The 17,921-nt window shown below is 39.1% G+C and overlaps 1 protein-coding gene across 2 annotated transcripts in view; it reads left to right on the top strand.

The window, feature by feature from the left end:
* The first annotated feature begins 3,867 nt into the window (after positions 1–3,867).
* The window catches only part of SNX6 (sorting nexin 6), a 28,253-nt gene continuing 14,199 nt past the window's right edge, over positions 3,868–17,921 (top strand). Inside the window, exons 1-8 of one of the 2 annotated variants that reach the window (XM_065064073.1) lie at positions 3,868–3,973; positions 4,131–4,178; positions 9,800–9,904; positions 10,733–10,843; positions 12,387–12,508; positions 14,487–14,610; positions 15,590–15,685; positions 16,462–16,567. In XM_065064073.1, coding sequence (XP_064920145.1) covers positions 3,968–3,973; positions 4,131–4,178; positions 9,800–9,904; positions 10,733–10,843; positions 12,387–12,508; positions 14,487–14,610; positions 15,590–15,685; positions 16,462–16,567 — 718 coding nt within the window. In that variant the 5' untranslated portion in view covers positions 3,868–3,967. Of the gene's footprint in view, positions 3,974–4,127; positions 4,179–9,799; positions 9,905–10,732; positions 10,844–12,386; positions 12,509–14,486; positions 14,611–15,589; positions 15,686–16,461; positions 16,568–17,921 lie in introns of both variants that reach the window. The other variant, XM_065064072.1, reaches the window with a different exon arrangement.

Genomic DNA, 17,921 nt, shown 5'->3' on the forward strand with positions numbered 1-17,921 from the left:
AGCATCTGGCACAAGAAGGCCAGGATTTTTAAAACTGCCGAGTGAGCCTTTTCAGGATCCCTGCAGTCTGAATAGAAACCCACACATCCTTATTATTTGCATATGGCCCCATTATGCTTTGGAATTCACAGAAGTCTATTCCACACTGAGAAACAGATTTTTTTTTTCTGATGGAAATTATTGTTCTTCAGAGTGTCTGTAAGTTACTAGGCACATACTGTACTAAGCTATATTTTGCTTTCTTCTCTAGAGCATTATGTATATTTTCCCTCTCTGTTATTTTAATCCTACATCTTCTTTGTGTTCCTAAAGGAATATGATTGGTTTGATAGCCATTTTTTGCTGAAAAGTGATCTATCTCCATAACAGGTTAAAAGCCTCTATTGCTATCTGAGCTCTTTAGACTGGTTTTATAATAAGACTTTGAAGCCTTACTCTCCTTCAGCCTTAATCTTCTGAAAACATTACACTTACAAGCTCTAGTTTTCCACAGAAATAAAAGGTAAATATTGATTTGTCTTTCTTAAACATAATTTTCTGCTCTGCCACAAAGAAGCCTTGCAATACAGCTTTGATGATATGGTTCCTTAATACAGTTTCAGTTAGCAGCAGTAGAGAAAATTTAAAGGATGTATGTAAGGTAATATAATATTTTCATCTCAAAGATGAAAAGAAAGGAGGAATCAATTTGGCACTGAGATACAGAAAAGCTGGTCCTAATGACCAGTTTGTCTGCAAGATGTTGTATTTGAGCTCCACATGAACAATACACGAGGTTGTTTGAAGGAAACTGGGAGTAATTAGGTTTAGAGAGGGAAGTCAAGAGACTTCTCAAAAGAGAAAAGTGCATGAAGAATAGCTCTGCACACTTTTAAAAAAATACGTATCAGCTAATGAAATATAAGAACTACGGCACCTCAATACACCAAGCCCTTGCATTCATTGGATCACTCCATGATTAGTCATACAGCACAGGTAGTACTATATGACATTATGCCAAGCAGTGGAAAGCCTTTAGATCTCTGCAGTGATTTCCTGATAAAAGCCAAACATCTCTTAAATACTGTGGCTTCTAGGCTTCCAGTGTCATCACACTCAAACACAAAGGAAATTATATTGATTGGGTAAACCGCGGCCAAAAAGCATTCATAAAAATACGTATATAGCACCATCTACTGACATCAATGGTCTTTGCAGGGGAATGTTTAAAAATAGTGCGGCAGTTTCTCCCTGGGATGTTAAAATAGTGCAGCAGTTTCTCTCTGATTGGTGCACGGTTGGTCCTTCTTTCTACTTGGGGTTTTGTAAACTCAAAATGACGATGACCCTTGCCTCAAAAGTTTAGCAGCTAAATATGAGACAAACTAAAACACAGTAGCAGAGAAGAAAAAATGAGGAAAAAAGTGAGGAAAAACGAGACAAAAAATGAGTAGCTGAGTGAGTCAGAGCATGTCCTGAAGCAAAAGTGAGATGCTGTTGGTAAAGGGAAAAATTTCTCAAGATGTAATTTGAGAGTCCAAAGACTTTCTTCTGACTTCAAAATCTGGCATCCTGCTTGGGGCCATCCATGCAGTTTATAAGAATCAGTGCAACTCACCTGTCAAAACAATGTTCCCTTCCTTTATCCGGTGTAATTTTTCTGCTGGTGAGACAGACTGACTGGAGTCAGGGCCCGCTGAAGACCAGGGCTGGTGTAAAGTGGACAGCCAGGTGTGTGGAGAAGGGGAGGAATGTGATGGTATCAAAGGGCTGCCAGTTCACCTCAGTTACAACCTGTAATTTCATTCTCGCTGGGTTTTATTTAGTTCATTGACCTGGTTTATTATTGTTATGTAGACATAGAGGAGAACTTGCAGACAGCCAAGAAACACCTTAAGTGGGGTGAGCTCAGCTGTCAAAGGACACTGAACGTAATCCTGCTGCCTTGGACCAGGCTTATTAAACTGAGTTTGGACAGAAGATCACCAAGAAGAGGTAGTGCTCTTCTCCCACCCACTAGCTAGGATGTTCCCATGGCATATAGGATCTGCCTCTTGGCCGCTGAAGCAGAAACAGCGTGCAGCAAACATTGCTCTGCCAGTGGGGAGGAGCATGGGGACAAAAGTAGGGTGAGACATGGAGCTGGGATGAGTTCATGAGGGCAGGATGAAAGATTAGTGTCATGGATAGTATTACTGCTTAGCAGTTTTGGTATCGTTCGGTACAGAGCACCTTTTGAGCCACCGCACTGCTGTTGTTTTGGAATATGTCCCTCATTAGCCTCTGTGCCACCCAAAATGTTAATGAGCTGCTCCCAGAGCTGCACTGGAAAGCCATATAACCTTATTTTTTGTAGATGTGCCGGAGACAATCATCCTGTCAGATCCATGCCAGTCAGCTGGACTACTTAGCTGTCACCTGAAGAGGGAATTGTCTCTTTATTACTTGTGAAGCCTTTTCTCGACTCTTTGACATGGGTTCTTTGGTCCTACAAAAATGTGTTACCAATAAACAATTAAAAAAAGCTCATTCAGTCACTGATTTTAGTTTTTCCAGAAAAACAGATGTTTGCAGGTGGAGTGGTAGCATGGTACTGAGCTGAGACTGCACAGAACAGGACATTAACACATACACGTGAACCCATGGAAATCACTTTCCCGTGTAACTTTGTTTATACCCCTTCAGCACAACAAGGTTCATATTTAAACAGAGGTGACATACTCTTTATCAGTGTCTTGGAAAATATTTCTACTTCTCTTGACTTGTGTAGTAAGTCAGTACTTTGGATGATGTTGCATGTATCTGTATCAAGACAGAAACAGACTGTGTACATGAAAATTGTTTGAAGAACAGCTTTTAAAATTATTTACAAACAGCATATTCAAATGCCTCTTTATGTAGCAATACTAAGAACCATTTCCAGGAGACATTTCCATTTCTGAATTCCAAAGCACACTTTCAAGCAGTATAGAGCTCAGAAAGCTTTCTCTTCACTTATCTTGAGGCTGCTTGAGTAGCATTTCTCAAGGTGTGGTTTTCTCATTGGTGCCATGGTGCTAGTGCGGCAAGTGGTGGCCCCGTCCCACTAGTGCTGGTAGAACTATCAGCTTGGCTGCATCGTGGAGCTGACTCAGGTGGAAACGAACCACTTGTTGCAGGGTTGATTTGCAGCTGGATCTATTCCCTCATTGGTCTGGCTGTATGTCCACGGCAGTGCTGGTGTCCACACCTGCCACCATCTCTCAGCAACAGCACACACTTGGATGGATTTATGCTGATCAGAAAACCCCACCCTGAGGCCGTTTCTTGGCTGTTCTAGCTCTGATTCACAGAAAAATGCAGCCTCAGGCATGGACTCCCTGCCCTCCACGCTTATATTCTGTTTAGTCTGAGGATGCTGATGTTTTCCACTGTCATTAGACAATGGGGCATTTAACAGCTCCATTTCTTAGCCTGAATGAAAGGCAGTCATCAATCTTAGCCACGTAACTGCCCATAAATCAAAGGCGTATTATGAATCACCTAATTTCTAGCACTGTATAATTGCATAGTCTCACACATACGCTTGTAACCATGCATGTGGTAACGTGCTGGTGCTGCGAAGCCCGGCTCTCACCGGGATGACGGGCAGACGAGCAGGACAAACACCAGAACGATCGGTTCTGAACGAAGGTCAGGGCCGGCGGCAGAGTTCCGCCCGTTACACGCATTTTCGGAGGTTTCTCAGCGTGCCAAGCGTTCGAGTTCCGTACGCACGCACACACCCACTCTCGCTTCTGCCTCGCACCCCCCCCCCACCCTCAACGGCTGCCGAGCGCGCGTGGGCGGGGGAGGGGCGGGTTAGGCGCGCGCCCCACGCCCGGCGCTCCCTCGCGAGAGGTGCCTCTCGCCGCCGCGCGCCCCGCCCCGCCCCGCCCCCGCGCGCCGCAGCTCCGCCTCGCCGCTGGGCTCCGGGCGGGCCGGCGGGCGCGGAGCGCTGCGAGCAGCCATGATGGTGGGTGTCGGGGCGGCCGCGGGGCCGGGGCGGGGCGGGCGTGTGCGGCCGGGTCGCTAACCTGTGCGCTTTGTCTCCCCTCACCCTTCCTACTGCCGGCCGTGCCCCGCCGCGTCCCCCCCGGGCCGCTCCGCCTCCGCCTCTTCGCCCCCAGCAGGAAGGCTCGGACGACGGCCCAGATTTCCTCTCGGAGGAGGACCGAGGGGTAAGTGCCGCGGGGAGGCGTTAGGGACCCCGGCGCCTGAGGGGATGAGGAGAGGAGGGAGGGGTTGGCTCCCTCCCCGAGGGTCTCCCGGCTGCTGCCTGGCCAGGGGCGCTGCCAGGACTCCGTGAGGGCCGCGGGGTCCGGGGCGTTTGTTCATGTGGAAGTAGCGCAGCCTCTCTCTGAAATTAGCGGCTGTGTGTGCGTGTTTTTTGCCTGGAATTTTTCATTGTTCTGTCACCCAAGTTTTGGAAGGGCAATTTTTTCATGCTTTTGTGCGAATAGCGTGAGCGGGGGGTTGTGTGTGTTGTTAGAGATCCGTGTTCTCTCTCCGTGTCCTTCCCGTGCTCCCCTCCCCCGCACACGGCCGGGCCGCGCCGTGGTCCTGAGCAGGTTGACCGGCCCTGTGGAGAGCACCGGGATCCATCTTTAATCGTGGGTGGAACGCTCCTGCCCTCTCTTCTCTCCCTAGGCCCCGGAGGTTCTCCCATAGATAACAATGGGACGTTTACATTGCAGGCACACGCTGCATAATGAACTATTGAAAAGAAGTTCTGTTGTTGGAGCAGGATGCCACGATTATGTTTCTCACCGAGAAAACCTTTTTCTCTGCCCTGCTGTTTTCTGGCCTTCGTTTCTCTTCTAATTGCTGCATCTTTCTTTAGCTTGCGTGCCTCACTTAGACAACAAATCTGCTAATCTAGTGTAAATTATTCAGACTGATTACCCTTATCTGTTAGTGTCTTGAGAAAGACTGACTCTGAGCAAGCTAGGAGAGCAGCTTCTGGGTTGCTTAGGTTGCCTTGGCTGTTGCTGGTTTAATTAAGGTGGCTTCATTAAGTATCTTACTAAAAATACAAAATCTGAAAAAAACCTGTGTAGGTATGCCCTTTTATCATGCATGCCATGCTCAAATGCCAAATATAACGTTAAATACTAAGTGATGTGGTAGGAATTCAGTGCATTTTATGTTCCAGTTTAAGACCAGAAATTAAAAAAGGAATTCTAGTGCTGTATTGGCCAATTCTGGCCACTGTAGAGCTTTTGCCTTCAATTATACAGCTACTTTAGTAAGAATACTGGATAAGAAAGGATGAAGGTGGAAATTGTCCTCTGAGTGTGTTCAGAACAAAGTCTGAACAATTTGTTAATTATGGAGTTGTATGTTATGTAGGTTGTCCCTGGTATTCAGGAACAGACATTGAAGTGCCCAGTTACCTTGTCTTTATCTGAAGGTGCAGGTGGAACATCACAAATGCAGATCTGATCGTGTGTGAAATGTGTTTGTTTGTTTGGCTATTATTTTTCCCTCTGAGGCTACAGGTAGTCAGAGTTTACGAGGTAATTAGAAAGCCTTAAGAAATCTCTTGGTGTTCTTGTTTGTGCTGTTGGACAACTTACATCATCTCAGTTGGCCAAGCGCAGTCTTTTTTTTTTTTTTTTCTCCTTTCCCTCCCTCCTCTTCATCCAGAACTGAGGAGTTAAATCAGAACAGTGTCCTTCTCCTTCTCTTGCTTTTTTCAAGTTTCTTATTTTCAATCATTCTGGGTTTTTATTTTTTTTTCACTGCTTTGTAAATCCCTGGGGTTACAACACAGGTTGTTATCTGCATGATTTTGATTGTGATACAGAAAATCTAAACAAAAGCAACACCAGCAGTCTGTTCATGAATGGATTTGCTGTGCTTTAGTCTTCAAATCTGTAACTTTTTTTTTTTTTTTTTTTCTTAGCAGCAGTAGTAAAAATGAACAGGTTTCCTTAAAAAGTTTCCCTTTTCTGATTTGTCATCTTTTTCTGTTTGCAATTAAAAAGTGAATAGTTCAAACCTTTATTTGAAAGCATGGATTGCAACTTCTAGTTAGAGTAATTGAGCTTCTAGTTTTGAAAATCAGTTCTCTTTTCTCTCTAGAATTCAGATATTGCTATGACAATCGTACTTTTAGCTCTTTGGAATCATGTTGGTCAGGTACAGTTGTGTTAACTCGGGGTGATAGAAATTATGCAGGTGCCACATGGAACAATAATTCTCGAACAATTGTGTTATACCATACAGAGCCTTCTTCCAGAGAATTGTAAACCAGAGCACTGAGAATCATTGCTGAGGAAGTAGCAGGGGGCGGTTGGTAGAAGGAATTTATTGTAAATGGTCTGCATAAAATGAACTTGCCGGAATTACTTTTCTAAATCTCACTTAGGAAGATACTACTGAGTTCGCTTGGAGTAACTCAGTTCCTGTTGAGGTTTTCTGTGATCTCTCTAACGTAAACAATACATGCTTTGAAAGGTGGTGTAGTGTTGCTCTACTAGTACTGTCTCATGTATTTTGTGTCTATATAAATTTAGCTGACTTGGCTAATGCTCTTGTCTTGTCATTTAGAGGAATTGAGGTACCCTTTATAATAGAAAAGGTCTGCTTGAAGCTTAATGCTGTCATGACAGTTCGTAATCTTTTGTTGTAAAAGTATTATTTGTTTCCTTTGCTATGTGTATTTTCCTGCCTGCAAAGAACCTGCTGAAGAAAGGGTCCTTTTTCTCTGCGATGTTTGAAAGAACTTAGAGTATAGAAGTTACTGTTGTTAATGGATGACATTACCCAGGAGTGTAAAGTTTAGTTGTGTTTTTCTTGTCTCTACCAGCTTCCTTCCATTATCATTTGAAGTATAATTGATCCTTAAGCAAAAGCTTAGGTGCTAAATCCTCTCTTTTTGCATTGTGTTCTCTTTTAGTACTGTAACATCACTTTAGTCCTGGTTTTGGCTTCTGGTATTTTCTAGACCCTTTGAATGAAACATGGTGTTTTTTGATATAGCATGGGAATCTGTAAAGCTGCCAAATTAAGTTAGCTTTTGTTTTGCAAGTTGTTCAGCATGGTTGTAGAGCATGTATCGAAGCATAAAATTGTGTTATGTTGTATCTATCAGAGTGGGGTGTGGGGGAAGAGAGTTGGGCGAGATACAAAGACATCGTATCCTGCCTCCATTTTTTCCAAAATTTAAGGTACTTTTGTTTCACTTTTCAACCAAATCAGGTTTTGTAGCATTTTATTTTCTCGTTTTCTACTATCTTCATGACTAGAAAACCATCCACTGGTGGTAGTTTTCTTTTGGGAGTAGTGATGAAGAGATTGCTTAAGTTACATTATGAAGTTGTTTGTGAATTTAATTGCTAGTAATGCAACGTGAACCACTGCATCACATGAATACATTTAAAGTCCTTCAACTTTATGATTGACTTTGGCACCTTTCGTAAAGACTTCATTACTATTGCAGATGAAAATGTTCCTGGTTGGCAGTCAGATTACATAGCATAACTGAACATATGATTAAACTGTTACAAACTTAACGGAGATTAAATCAAACAAATAGTCTTTTACAGTTGTATGTCAAGAGTGAAGTTGTCATGTTTAGGTAGCTCTTTATTTTCTCACCACAGATAATAATTTTGTTTCTAAAGTTGTGAATAGTGCACATGGCCAGGGTGTGCTGCGCTAGACCATGTACATACTAGTGACAGACTTGAATAGCTGTTATACTGAATTTTAGAATTTTGTATTGTACCACTTTTATTTTTTTAAAAAAGGGAGGGGAAAAAGAGCATTTTAGTAGGAATTTTTGTGACCTGTGAAAGACTATAAAAATACTATTTGGGTAATCCAGATTATTTGCTGAGATTGCTCTGTTTGTTAATGTGTTCTGGGAGATTGGACAAAAACAGTAGCCCACACAGTGTAACCACTAAAAACTTTTTTACAAGCTGAAAAATTTGGTGTCATGACATAAGGCAGACATTGGTATGTCAGGTTAAATTTTTCTTTCCTAAATTAGATGTTAAGCACATTGGAAACTCAGTAGGAGCTAGGAGATTCTGCCCCTGAGAAGTGATCTGCAGTGGGCCGTTGCATGATAATATGCCTTTGTGTGAGGCTGTGACCCCCTAAACCTTGGGAAACAGAACAAAAGGTGCTGCCTGAGTCATGTGTGTGAATATGTTACTGTGCGGTGGTTTTAATGATTTCCAACTTTTCTGTAAGGAAAAGCTATTTGTGTGATAGCTATTGAACTGTTATATTTTGCTAGCCTAGCAGAATATGCTAGACTATGGTTTTGGTTTAGTTTAATACACTAATTCTAGGATATGTTAGTTTGATTGCTGCTACATAAGGAACAGAGTTGTCTGTGCATTTAGGTTAACGAGAAAACTGGAATGGGAGCTGACCACTATGATTTAACATAAGGATTAAGATAACTGGTGGAAAAAAGACATGGCAGTTGATGCTTCTCTGCTAGTGCTGTTCCGGTGCCTTGTAGTGTTACCTTCAAAATCTGCTGATGTGTAACCTTTGTACTGTGTTGCTGATACTTAAAGCCTTCCTGTACTTGAGTACGGACTTCAAAATGGAGTAATGAAAAATTTTGTGGGGAGAAAGTCTATATCTTTGTATGGCAAAGCATTTTTGTACCGTCAAATGTGATATTTTGAAGAAGAAAAAGCATTATCAAAGAAAACACTGTCTCAGTAAAAAGTTAGCCTCATTAAACATTTTTTTGACAGAGATTGCAGAAAAATTTCAGAGTTAGCCTTAGTACTTGTAAAAATATTCCAAGTATCTGTTGATCATGATGATGACATTGTCATGGGACAAATTGCTCTGGAACTACAAGGGTGCAAGGGACTTGAATTTCCAGTTGAGGTCTGGATGAGGTTATAGTTTCACCGAGTACTGTTGAAGCCTTTGGACCAGTTACTGCCAAACATTGTGGTGCTCAGATAATCCTGCAGTTTCTCTGTACTTGATCATTGTCTTATTTTCTTTTTGATGTGACTTTGGAATTATTTTGTGAGTTCAAGTTTCATACCTTGTTGAAAAAAATATGCATATTCCTTACACTTTTGCCATTTCTCATGCTGATTTTGAAAACATTGAAATCTTAGGTGTTTTTTGTGTGTGTGTGTTTGTTTTTTGTGTTTGTTTTTTTTTTGTGTGTGTGTGTTTGTTGTTGTTGTTGTTGTTTGTTTGTTTTTCAGAAAAATATCTCCAAGGAGACTTAACTCTGTGAAGTGCAGGATATTATTTTTTTTTGAGCTTTTTCAGTATATAATGGAAAATGTTAAAGAAAAGAATAGTGTAAGATAACATCAGTAAACCAGGTCTTTAATAGCTCTTGCTTCCTTGGAAGACAGGACCACTTCTCTCCTTAACAGTACCTTTCCCACTGTTGTTACCTTTATAATTACCTTTACAAGTACATTTACTTACAGGAGGTTATTGATTCGGGGGAGAGAGGGGAATGAAAAGTGAAGAGAAAAACCTACTGAACTTGTTGCTGTCTGTAAATGTACATTGTCTTGACCACCTTAATTGCTAGCAAGTTAACAATGTACAGAAATAAAAATAGTGCTTTAACAAGGAGTATGGTGAAGGACATTGTTTGTATGGTCATATGTAACATAGGAGCACTGCTGGAATTTCTTTTTCCACTGGAAATAATCTTTTAATGTTGAGGTTTTTTGTAATCTGTCTTCAGTCTTTTAAGGATGTTCAGGGTTCTTCTCAAATGAAGAATAAGGGAAATGTAATTAACCTTTTTTGTAAATTTAAGCTAAATAGATTTTTCTTTGTTTAGCTTAGAGCAATAAATGTAGATCTTCAGACTGATGCTGCTCTGCAAGTGGATATCTCAGATGCACTCAGTGAGAGGGACAAAGTGAAATTCACTGTCCATACAAAGGTAAAAGCCTGGGTTTGTACACTGAACGTATTCTTAATTATACAGAAAAGAAAGTTTGTTTAAACTGTTTATTGAAACAATTGTAACACAATTCAAGGAAATGAGAAAGTAACATTATCTCATGTTTAAGAGACTGTAGCTGCAGTGCTTAAGAAAAAATAGCTAAAAAGTTAGGAGTTTAAAAAGTTAAGAAAAAAATTGATGTTCAGTATCTTGTACTGATGTGTTGTCATGCCATTCCCATGCTTATTAATTGGCCTATTTGCAGGTAGAATCTTTAATATACCTCAATGTTCTTCAGTATATTTTTTTTATTAGATAAGCCATGGTTTCACATTCTAAAAATATAGTTCATTATGGAATTCAAAAATTATTTTTAGTTACAGCTTGTTTATGGCTTTCCTTTTTTTTTTTTTTTTTTTCATTTGAATGTTTAGTGATCACAGAGTCACACAATAGTTGAGGCTGAATAAAATTTCTGGAGATCATTTAGTCCTATCTCCTCCATAATTCTCACCATTAAATCAGGGTGAACCAGAACGCATTGCTCAGGACTTGTCTGCTTGGGTTTGGGGTATCTCCAGGGATGGAGACTCCACAACCTCTTTGGGCAACCCATCCCAATTGATTACTGCACTAATTAAGACGGGGTGATTATTGCTGTATGAACTTTTTTTGGTCAAATCCTTACTTGGATGATTGGATTATTTTTACAGGGATATTTTTGTTGTTCCTTCAATGTATTTTTGTATAGTAACGTGTTTTTTTTTTTTGTTGTTGTTGTTGTTGTTTTTTTCCCCACAATTCTTCCTCCTTTTCATCTCCTAGAGCTCTTTACCAAATTTCAAACAAAATGAATTTTCTGTTGTTCGGCAACATGAAGAGTTTATTTGGCTTCATGATTCTTTTGTGGAGAATGAGGACTATGCTGGCTATATAGTAAGTATTACAGTTCTTTTGGTTTATGTGCACTGTTTTCTGTGGAATGCATTGAAATACTTGTGACTGCTTTTAAACACAGTGGAAACAACAGATGTTCATTCCTCCTAAAATCATGCTTTCTTGCCTTTCACTCCTGAGGAGTGAGTAGTTTAATCTGTATCCAAGTGTATTCTTAGTCCGCGTTGTTAAAAGCATGGGAGACAGGTGAGCTGTATAACTTGGTGGTATTGTTTTTGCAAGCTGATGTTTAACTTAGTTACAAGTTTCATGTTGCCTTTGTTTTAGCTGGAATGTCAGAGTGAAGTGGCTGAGCTCTAATAATTAGACTTTTCCAGTTTTCATTATGAAGATCAGAATCATTTTACCATAGATCAGTTGGAGGAGAAAAAAAAAAAAAAACCAAAAACAAACTAAAACCTACAAACAAACGAACTCCAAAACAACAATAAAAAACCCCAACAAAATGCAAATACCATGTAGAACTACAGAGAACCTTAATACAAAACTTAGCAACTTAGGTTTTGAAGTTTATTTCAGGCTACCAGGGAACAGAAGTCCCCAAATAGTCATGTTATGATACTGCCTATTAAAAATGGGTGTTACTGTTCATACTTTAGTTACAAATAGGAATATTTGTTGTCTTTGTGTGAAAGTTAGATATTAATTTTGTGGTGAGGCTGGTAAGGGGGGCTGATTCAGAAGGTAAACATATATTTCTAATTGATTAATGGGTACGTTATGATTGATGTAATTTGTGGTGTGTCATAGCATTCTTGAGCTAGTCTTTTTTTTTGTCAGAAAAGCTGTCTGAAGTGACTAGACCTTCAGTGTAGTAATTACTAGTTTCAGACAGTTGGCAGCATAGGTGCCAAATTTTCCTTTTTTTGTAATGCATTAATGTAAAGGGCAAGTATCAGTGAACTAAAATTTAAGCATAGTTTATCTTTGGTCTGTGTCCCTTTATTGAGCAATTCAGGATTAGTTTGACTGCGGTGTTTTCTGTTTCAATATTAGTATACTGTATTACAAGATTAACCTAGAGACTTGTTTGCTGTGTGCTCTGTTATTTCAACAGTGCTGCAAGAAAGAACCAGTGCCTGCAAACAATATGGAATGTTTTTTTTTGTTTGACGTTTTTGGAAGTTATAAATGGGTAAATGGGTGGTGTGATAACAATTGTGGAATTCTTTTTTTTTTTTTTTTTTTTTTTTTCTTTAAACAAGAAATAATCCTTACCAAATAAGCTAAATCAAAACTAATAATAAAGTAATGACATGAAGTTTTAATTCATTGTAACGGGAAAGCTAGGTATTATTTGGCTAATTAGTTAATACTTTAGTAATCAAGGGCACTTGGCCAAAATTGGTGTAGTAATGCAGCATGTCTAACTCATGAATGAGAGCTGTATCCATAAATGCTGTAATGAATAATGAAATAGAGAGACATATGAAAAAGCTGCAGGCAGTCTACAGTTCTGTACAGAATGGATGTTGTCTGACTGAAAAGATGAGCAATTAAAAAAAACTTGATCCGATTCCAGATTCCACCAGCACCACCCAGGCCTGACTTTGATGCCTCAAGGGAGAAATTGCAGAAACTTGGAGAAGGGGAAGGATCGATGACTAAAGAAGAATTCACCAAGATGAAACAAGAACTGGAGGCGTATGTAGACGTGATTACTGCTTTTTATTTTTATTTTTTTTTTTATTTTAATATCCCCCAACTTTTGCTGCTGTTTGCTGTCCCATGTTTGTGATTTCACTGTAATGGTTCTCTGTGAGATATAGGCTTGAGAATCCAGTTGCTGCATAACCAGGGTTATCTTAGTGATCATGATCAGAGCCATTAGGAAAATTGTAGAAATAATTTTGTGGAAGATTTGAAACAGGAAAAAAAACCAGCTTGTTCTATAAGCTTGTTTTATAAGGAAGGAACTAGTTAGATCCTTTTCTTCACAGAACACCTGCAAAGGGAGGAGCCAGCCTCTATCTTTTTTAGTTTTGGTGTTCAACATTTTATAAGCATAATGAGACTTTTAAGGTTTATACATGTAGTGATGGAACTAGGGATTTTTGCATGTGGTTGGTACTGTAAACATAGATGACAACTTTCTGTTTCCTGAGAAACATGGAGATTACTAGAAAATACTTTTTGGACACTCTGTTCTTTTCGCACAAGGAGAATATACTTCCTGAAAATAGTATTTTCGCTTACTGTGAATTTAATGTGTATTGAAATATCTGCTCTAGGCTTTTTGTTCCATATTGAGTTACACGGTGAAGTTTCTCCTTGCTTCATCCACTTCCCTTATCATGCATTCACTTCTTTGATCTTTTTCCTGTCATTGGTTTCAGTTTTCAAGTGTATATTTACGCTGCTTCTAGACTGCTTCTATCAAGAGCTCAGAATTGGCAAGAAAAGTACATAGAACTCTTTAGAACTGCGGCTTTCTCTTCGAACTCCAGCTGCTGTGAGCAAATGTCTTAAAAAGCTCTGTATTAGTGTTACGTACAATATAATTTATAGCAGAGTAGATATACACTTCATATGCAGAAAACTGGAAATTAGCAAAACACTAGATTTTAAAGAATCTGTGGTTTTCCAGCGGCCCTGATCATGATTCTCTTGTGGTCTGGTTAGGGGTTGGATAACACAGAAAACTTTGGGTTTCTTCTACTGCCACCTCCATCCTCTGCATCCTCCTTTTTTGTCTTCACTGAATGACTACTACTCTCACTGAGATCAAACATCTCCCAACACTGGCCCTGCTGGTTTGCTGGTATGTAAAACTTAACCTCCTTGCACATAGTGGAAGCAAAAGTGTTGATTATCATTTCACCATTTCACCTCAGAATGGTGAAAAGAGCCCCTTCCTCATTTCTAGACAAGTTACGTCTCATTCATTGAATATGCAAAACAAAATTAATTCTAGCAAACTTACATTGATAAGAATGTCGTCTTCTTAATTAAATCACAGAAGAGTAATTGCTTTGAAATTGCGTTGGCTGAACTGGGCAACTACAAGATTGTCATAGTTAAATATGATTTTTTGGGTTGTGCCTACCAAATACAGCACTTAATTTCACTTTTAGAACCACTATGAAGCAAGACATCCACATAAGCTTCGGCCCCAAAAGGCTAGCTGCTTTAACATGGAATAAAAGACTGCTCTCTAAACAGCTAACAAAACTACATGAAGATTTAAATAAGTACGGAGGGTGCAAACAGGCAAGGGGATGGAGATGGGGAGGAAGGAAATTGTACATCAGCTACGTAGTCCCTAGTGACTGTAGTCTGTATCACAGTTTCTTGTTTTTTGTGGAGCTGGGGAAAGGGCAATTAAATGAGGTTACACTTTCAGCAAACCAGTCTGTGTTAGCTAGCCTTAAAAATCAGAATGTATTTGTTGAGTCTTCATTGAAAGTCTCTCTCTGATACGTTAGGGCTTCACATTTTCCCCTAGTATTAACATTGTGCTATTTTTTTCTGTATTTATCAAATATTGGAGTGATAACCTCTGCTATATCAGCTTATAATTTTGTATCCTTACTGAGGATCTCTTAAAGCTGCTCATTAGGCTTATCTCACACTTAGTTGCTTCATGTAAAATTCTTACGTCTGTCTTGTTTCTTGTTTTCAGTGAATATTTGGCAATATTTAAGAAGACAGTTGCAATGCATGAAGTGTTTTTGTGTCGCGTGGCAGCACATCCTATTTTGAGAAAGGATTTAAATTTCCATGTATTCTTGGAATATAATCAGGATGTGAGTATTGAAAACTGAACTGCTGGCAAGAGAAATCAAGATGTACTTTTATGGTAGGATGGAAAATTGATTAAGAGGGCTTTACCTCCTGGAGCAAATTTCATCAGTTCTTTCATACCAGACATATTCCAGACATATTTGTATTGTGAAAGTTAGAAATTCATTTAGTCTGTAGGAGTTAATTTTCCTGCTACCTGGGGAACCAAATGCACCAAGTGCTCTAGCCTCAGCATCAAAAATATTAATGGAAGTCCAGTATGTTTTGGATTAAAAAGATTAGCTTTTGGTGGTGATTTCATATGATGTTATAATTGTCCATTCTGACTGATTTTTTTTGTTGTTGTTGTAGTGTGGTGTGTTTTTTTTTTTTTTTTTGGTGGGAAAGGATGATGCAACAAAGACAGAAGACTGATTTTTGGCATTTGTAACTGCGGTTTAAATTCTGTTGCAGGGTATAAGACTAAGCAGAGAGCAGGAAAACTAGTTTAGTAGCAGCAGGTTGTGGTGGGTAGTTGTCCAGGGTTTGGCTGGGGTAGAGTTAATTTTTAGAGGAAACTGTGAGGGGACACAGCCAGGACAGGTGACCCACACTAGCCATGTGATGTCATGCTCAGTATATAAACTGAGGGTTCTGGCTGAGGGAGGGAATCACTGCTTGGGGGTAGGCTGGGCATCAGTTTTCCAGGTGGTGAGTGATTGCGCTGTGCATCCCTCGCTTTTTATGTTCTCTTATTATTGTTGTTCATTATATTCTCTTTTGCTGCTCCATTAAACTGTTTTTATCCCAACCCATGAGTTTTACCTTTTTTCCCCAAGTTTCTTCCCTATCCCACTAGGGATGGGAAGAGGAGTGAGCAAGCATCTGTGTGGTCCTAGTTGCCAGCTGGAGCTAAACCATGACAGTAGTTCTATTTTTTTTTTTTAAGCTTTTATTGCCCCCAGAAAATTAACTAACTTGGCAAATGAATTTGTTTTTCAGTTGAGTGTTCGTGGGAAAAATAAGAAAGAGAAACTTGAAGACTTCTTTAAAAATATGGTTAAATCAGCAGATGGTGTCATCGTTTCAGGAGTAAAGGTGATTACTGCTTAACATACTAAGATTTAAAATGTATTGACATTGTAGTCCCATTTTTTAATGAAGCAGAATTTTATGTAGCTACAATAAAGGAATTTTTGTAGCGATATCTTACTTAAGAATTAGATGCAGAGCATGGGAAGAAGTATTTGAAGTCCAAATAACCCGCAATTTTCATAAGGACATTATTCAAAGCCCATGTTATAGGGTATTCCATGGTTTGGAGCATCTGTGCTATTTTAGAGGGTTTTTAAAAATTAATATAAACCAAATATCTCAAATTGTAATACAGAAAATATTAACGTTTACCCACATTTACCAACTTGAAAGAAATCTGTCATCAAGATGAGCATTCCAGAACTAGTTCATTATAATCTCTGCTGAGACCACAGCATCTGTTCAACTGAGTGTCTTTCTTCCCACCTCTCCTTTTTCTAGGTAATGTCCTTTTATTAAGCACTGAACATGTATTCTGTTTTTCTGTCACCAAAGTGGTAGTTAGTAGTGAAATTATTTCCTTCACTTCAGCTTTAGTTATCTAGACGTTTAAGATGCTTGTTACAAATTCTTAATTCTAAATAAATTCTTAATAAAACTTCAGATCATGATAAAGTAAGTGAAGAAGAAATCTGTGTACGTAAATGGTGTTTTAGACCATAAAAATGGATTGCATTTTGTATCACAACAACAGCAAGATATGCAAATTTATGCTGCAACTGCTCTGTACAGAATGAGTGAAATCCTGGGGTTTTTTTAATTGTTCTTGTTTTTTGTAGGATGTGGATGACTTCTTTGAACATGAAAGGACATTCCTTGTAGAATATCACAACCGTGTCAAAGATGCCTCTGCCAAATCTGATAAAATGACAAGATCACATAAAAGTGAGTTCTTTTACCAGAGTGAAAATAGTTCTAGTTAAAACATACAGAAGTGGTTCATGAGGAGCATTAGTTTTTACTTTTGCATGTGGAAAGTGAATTAATTTATCCAAGTGTGGTCTTTGGGTAGGCTAAAGAAGTTTACTGTGACTTTAAAAGTTTAGCCTTTTCTGTAATAGACTAAATGGAGTACAAACAGCCTGACATGACACTGAAGATATATTGATTCTTCACGCTTTCCCTTTGAAGAGAAACACAGTTTATGTAATAATATTTTTTTTGAAGTTTGATTCTTAGTCCTTAAGGTGTAAATGTGGGTAATATAGCAGTATTTGTTATGAAGCATATATGTATATGGCAGTATATGTGAAGTTGCTCTTGACTGGGTGAGCTCACGTTCATCAGAGTGTAATTTCTTGGCACACTGTTGCATTACGTTGCTGAGTAGCAAACTTATATTTGGGCCATTAGTTCTAGATCAAGAAGTCCGTTTTCGATTTTTCAGCCTTTTAGAATGGAGACTGGAATGTGTACATTCAGTAGCTTGGTTTGCAGGACTCCTTTTCTTACCGAGGCAAGATTTTCCACTTAGCTATTGATTTAGCTGAGTGCTAGCTAATGTGATTTCTGGAAGCTCTAGATAGTCTTCTCAAGTGCTGTGCATTTCTTTGAGAAAATAGAAATCTTTGGTTTAGGACTACTGTGTTTGGTTTAGGATTACAGTGTTTTTGAGAAGCCCAGAAAAAAGTTGACCTTTGTTGCCCTTGATTTTAAGTTTTTGTGCCTAGATAAATCAAAACCGAACTACTAGATTCTGTTCACTTTCTTGAAGTTTGTGTCCAGTTCACAGATTCTGTCTTGGCTATCTACAGTAATACAGTTCACACAAAACCAGGCCACAAATCATTTATGAATCTCTGTTGGTAAGGACTCCGAAGTGGATATTAAATGAGACATTAAACTAAGAATTTACTGAGCTCTTCAGATGCTTCTCCTGCACTTGTATGAAGACCGAGTCTTTTGCAGCTTTAATATCTATGCTAGGAGATGGGGAGAGTCAGTTATGGCTTAATGAAGTGCTAAGTGACCCTGTGTCTTCATTCATTTCCCATCAGAAGTGGTTTATAGTGTTTTGTTTGTTTTCTTAAAATGAAAATTGCACTTCATTCATAGTAGTCAGGTGCCAAACTTTAGGTAGTGAGAGAGCCTTTCACATTGGTTGTAGAACCAAGGAAGTTGTTAGAAATGAGGCTGGAGAGGATCTGATAGGAAGGGACTGATCAAACCCATGACAAAGCTTCACTGGTTTTCAGACTCAAATCACTTGGGATGTTAACTGACAACTTTTATCAAACTG

The sequence above is a fragment of the Columba livia genome, chromosome 5 (genome assembly GCF_036013475.1).
Source record: "Columba livia isolate bColLiv1 breed racing homer chromosome 5, bColLiv1.pat.W.v2, whole genome shotgun sequence".
Classification (NCBI taxonomy): domain Eukaryota; kingdom Metazoa; phylum Chordata; class Aves; order Columbiformes; family Columbidae; genus Columba; species Columba livia.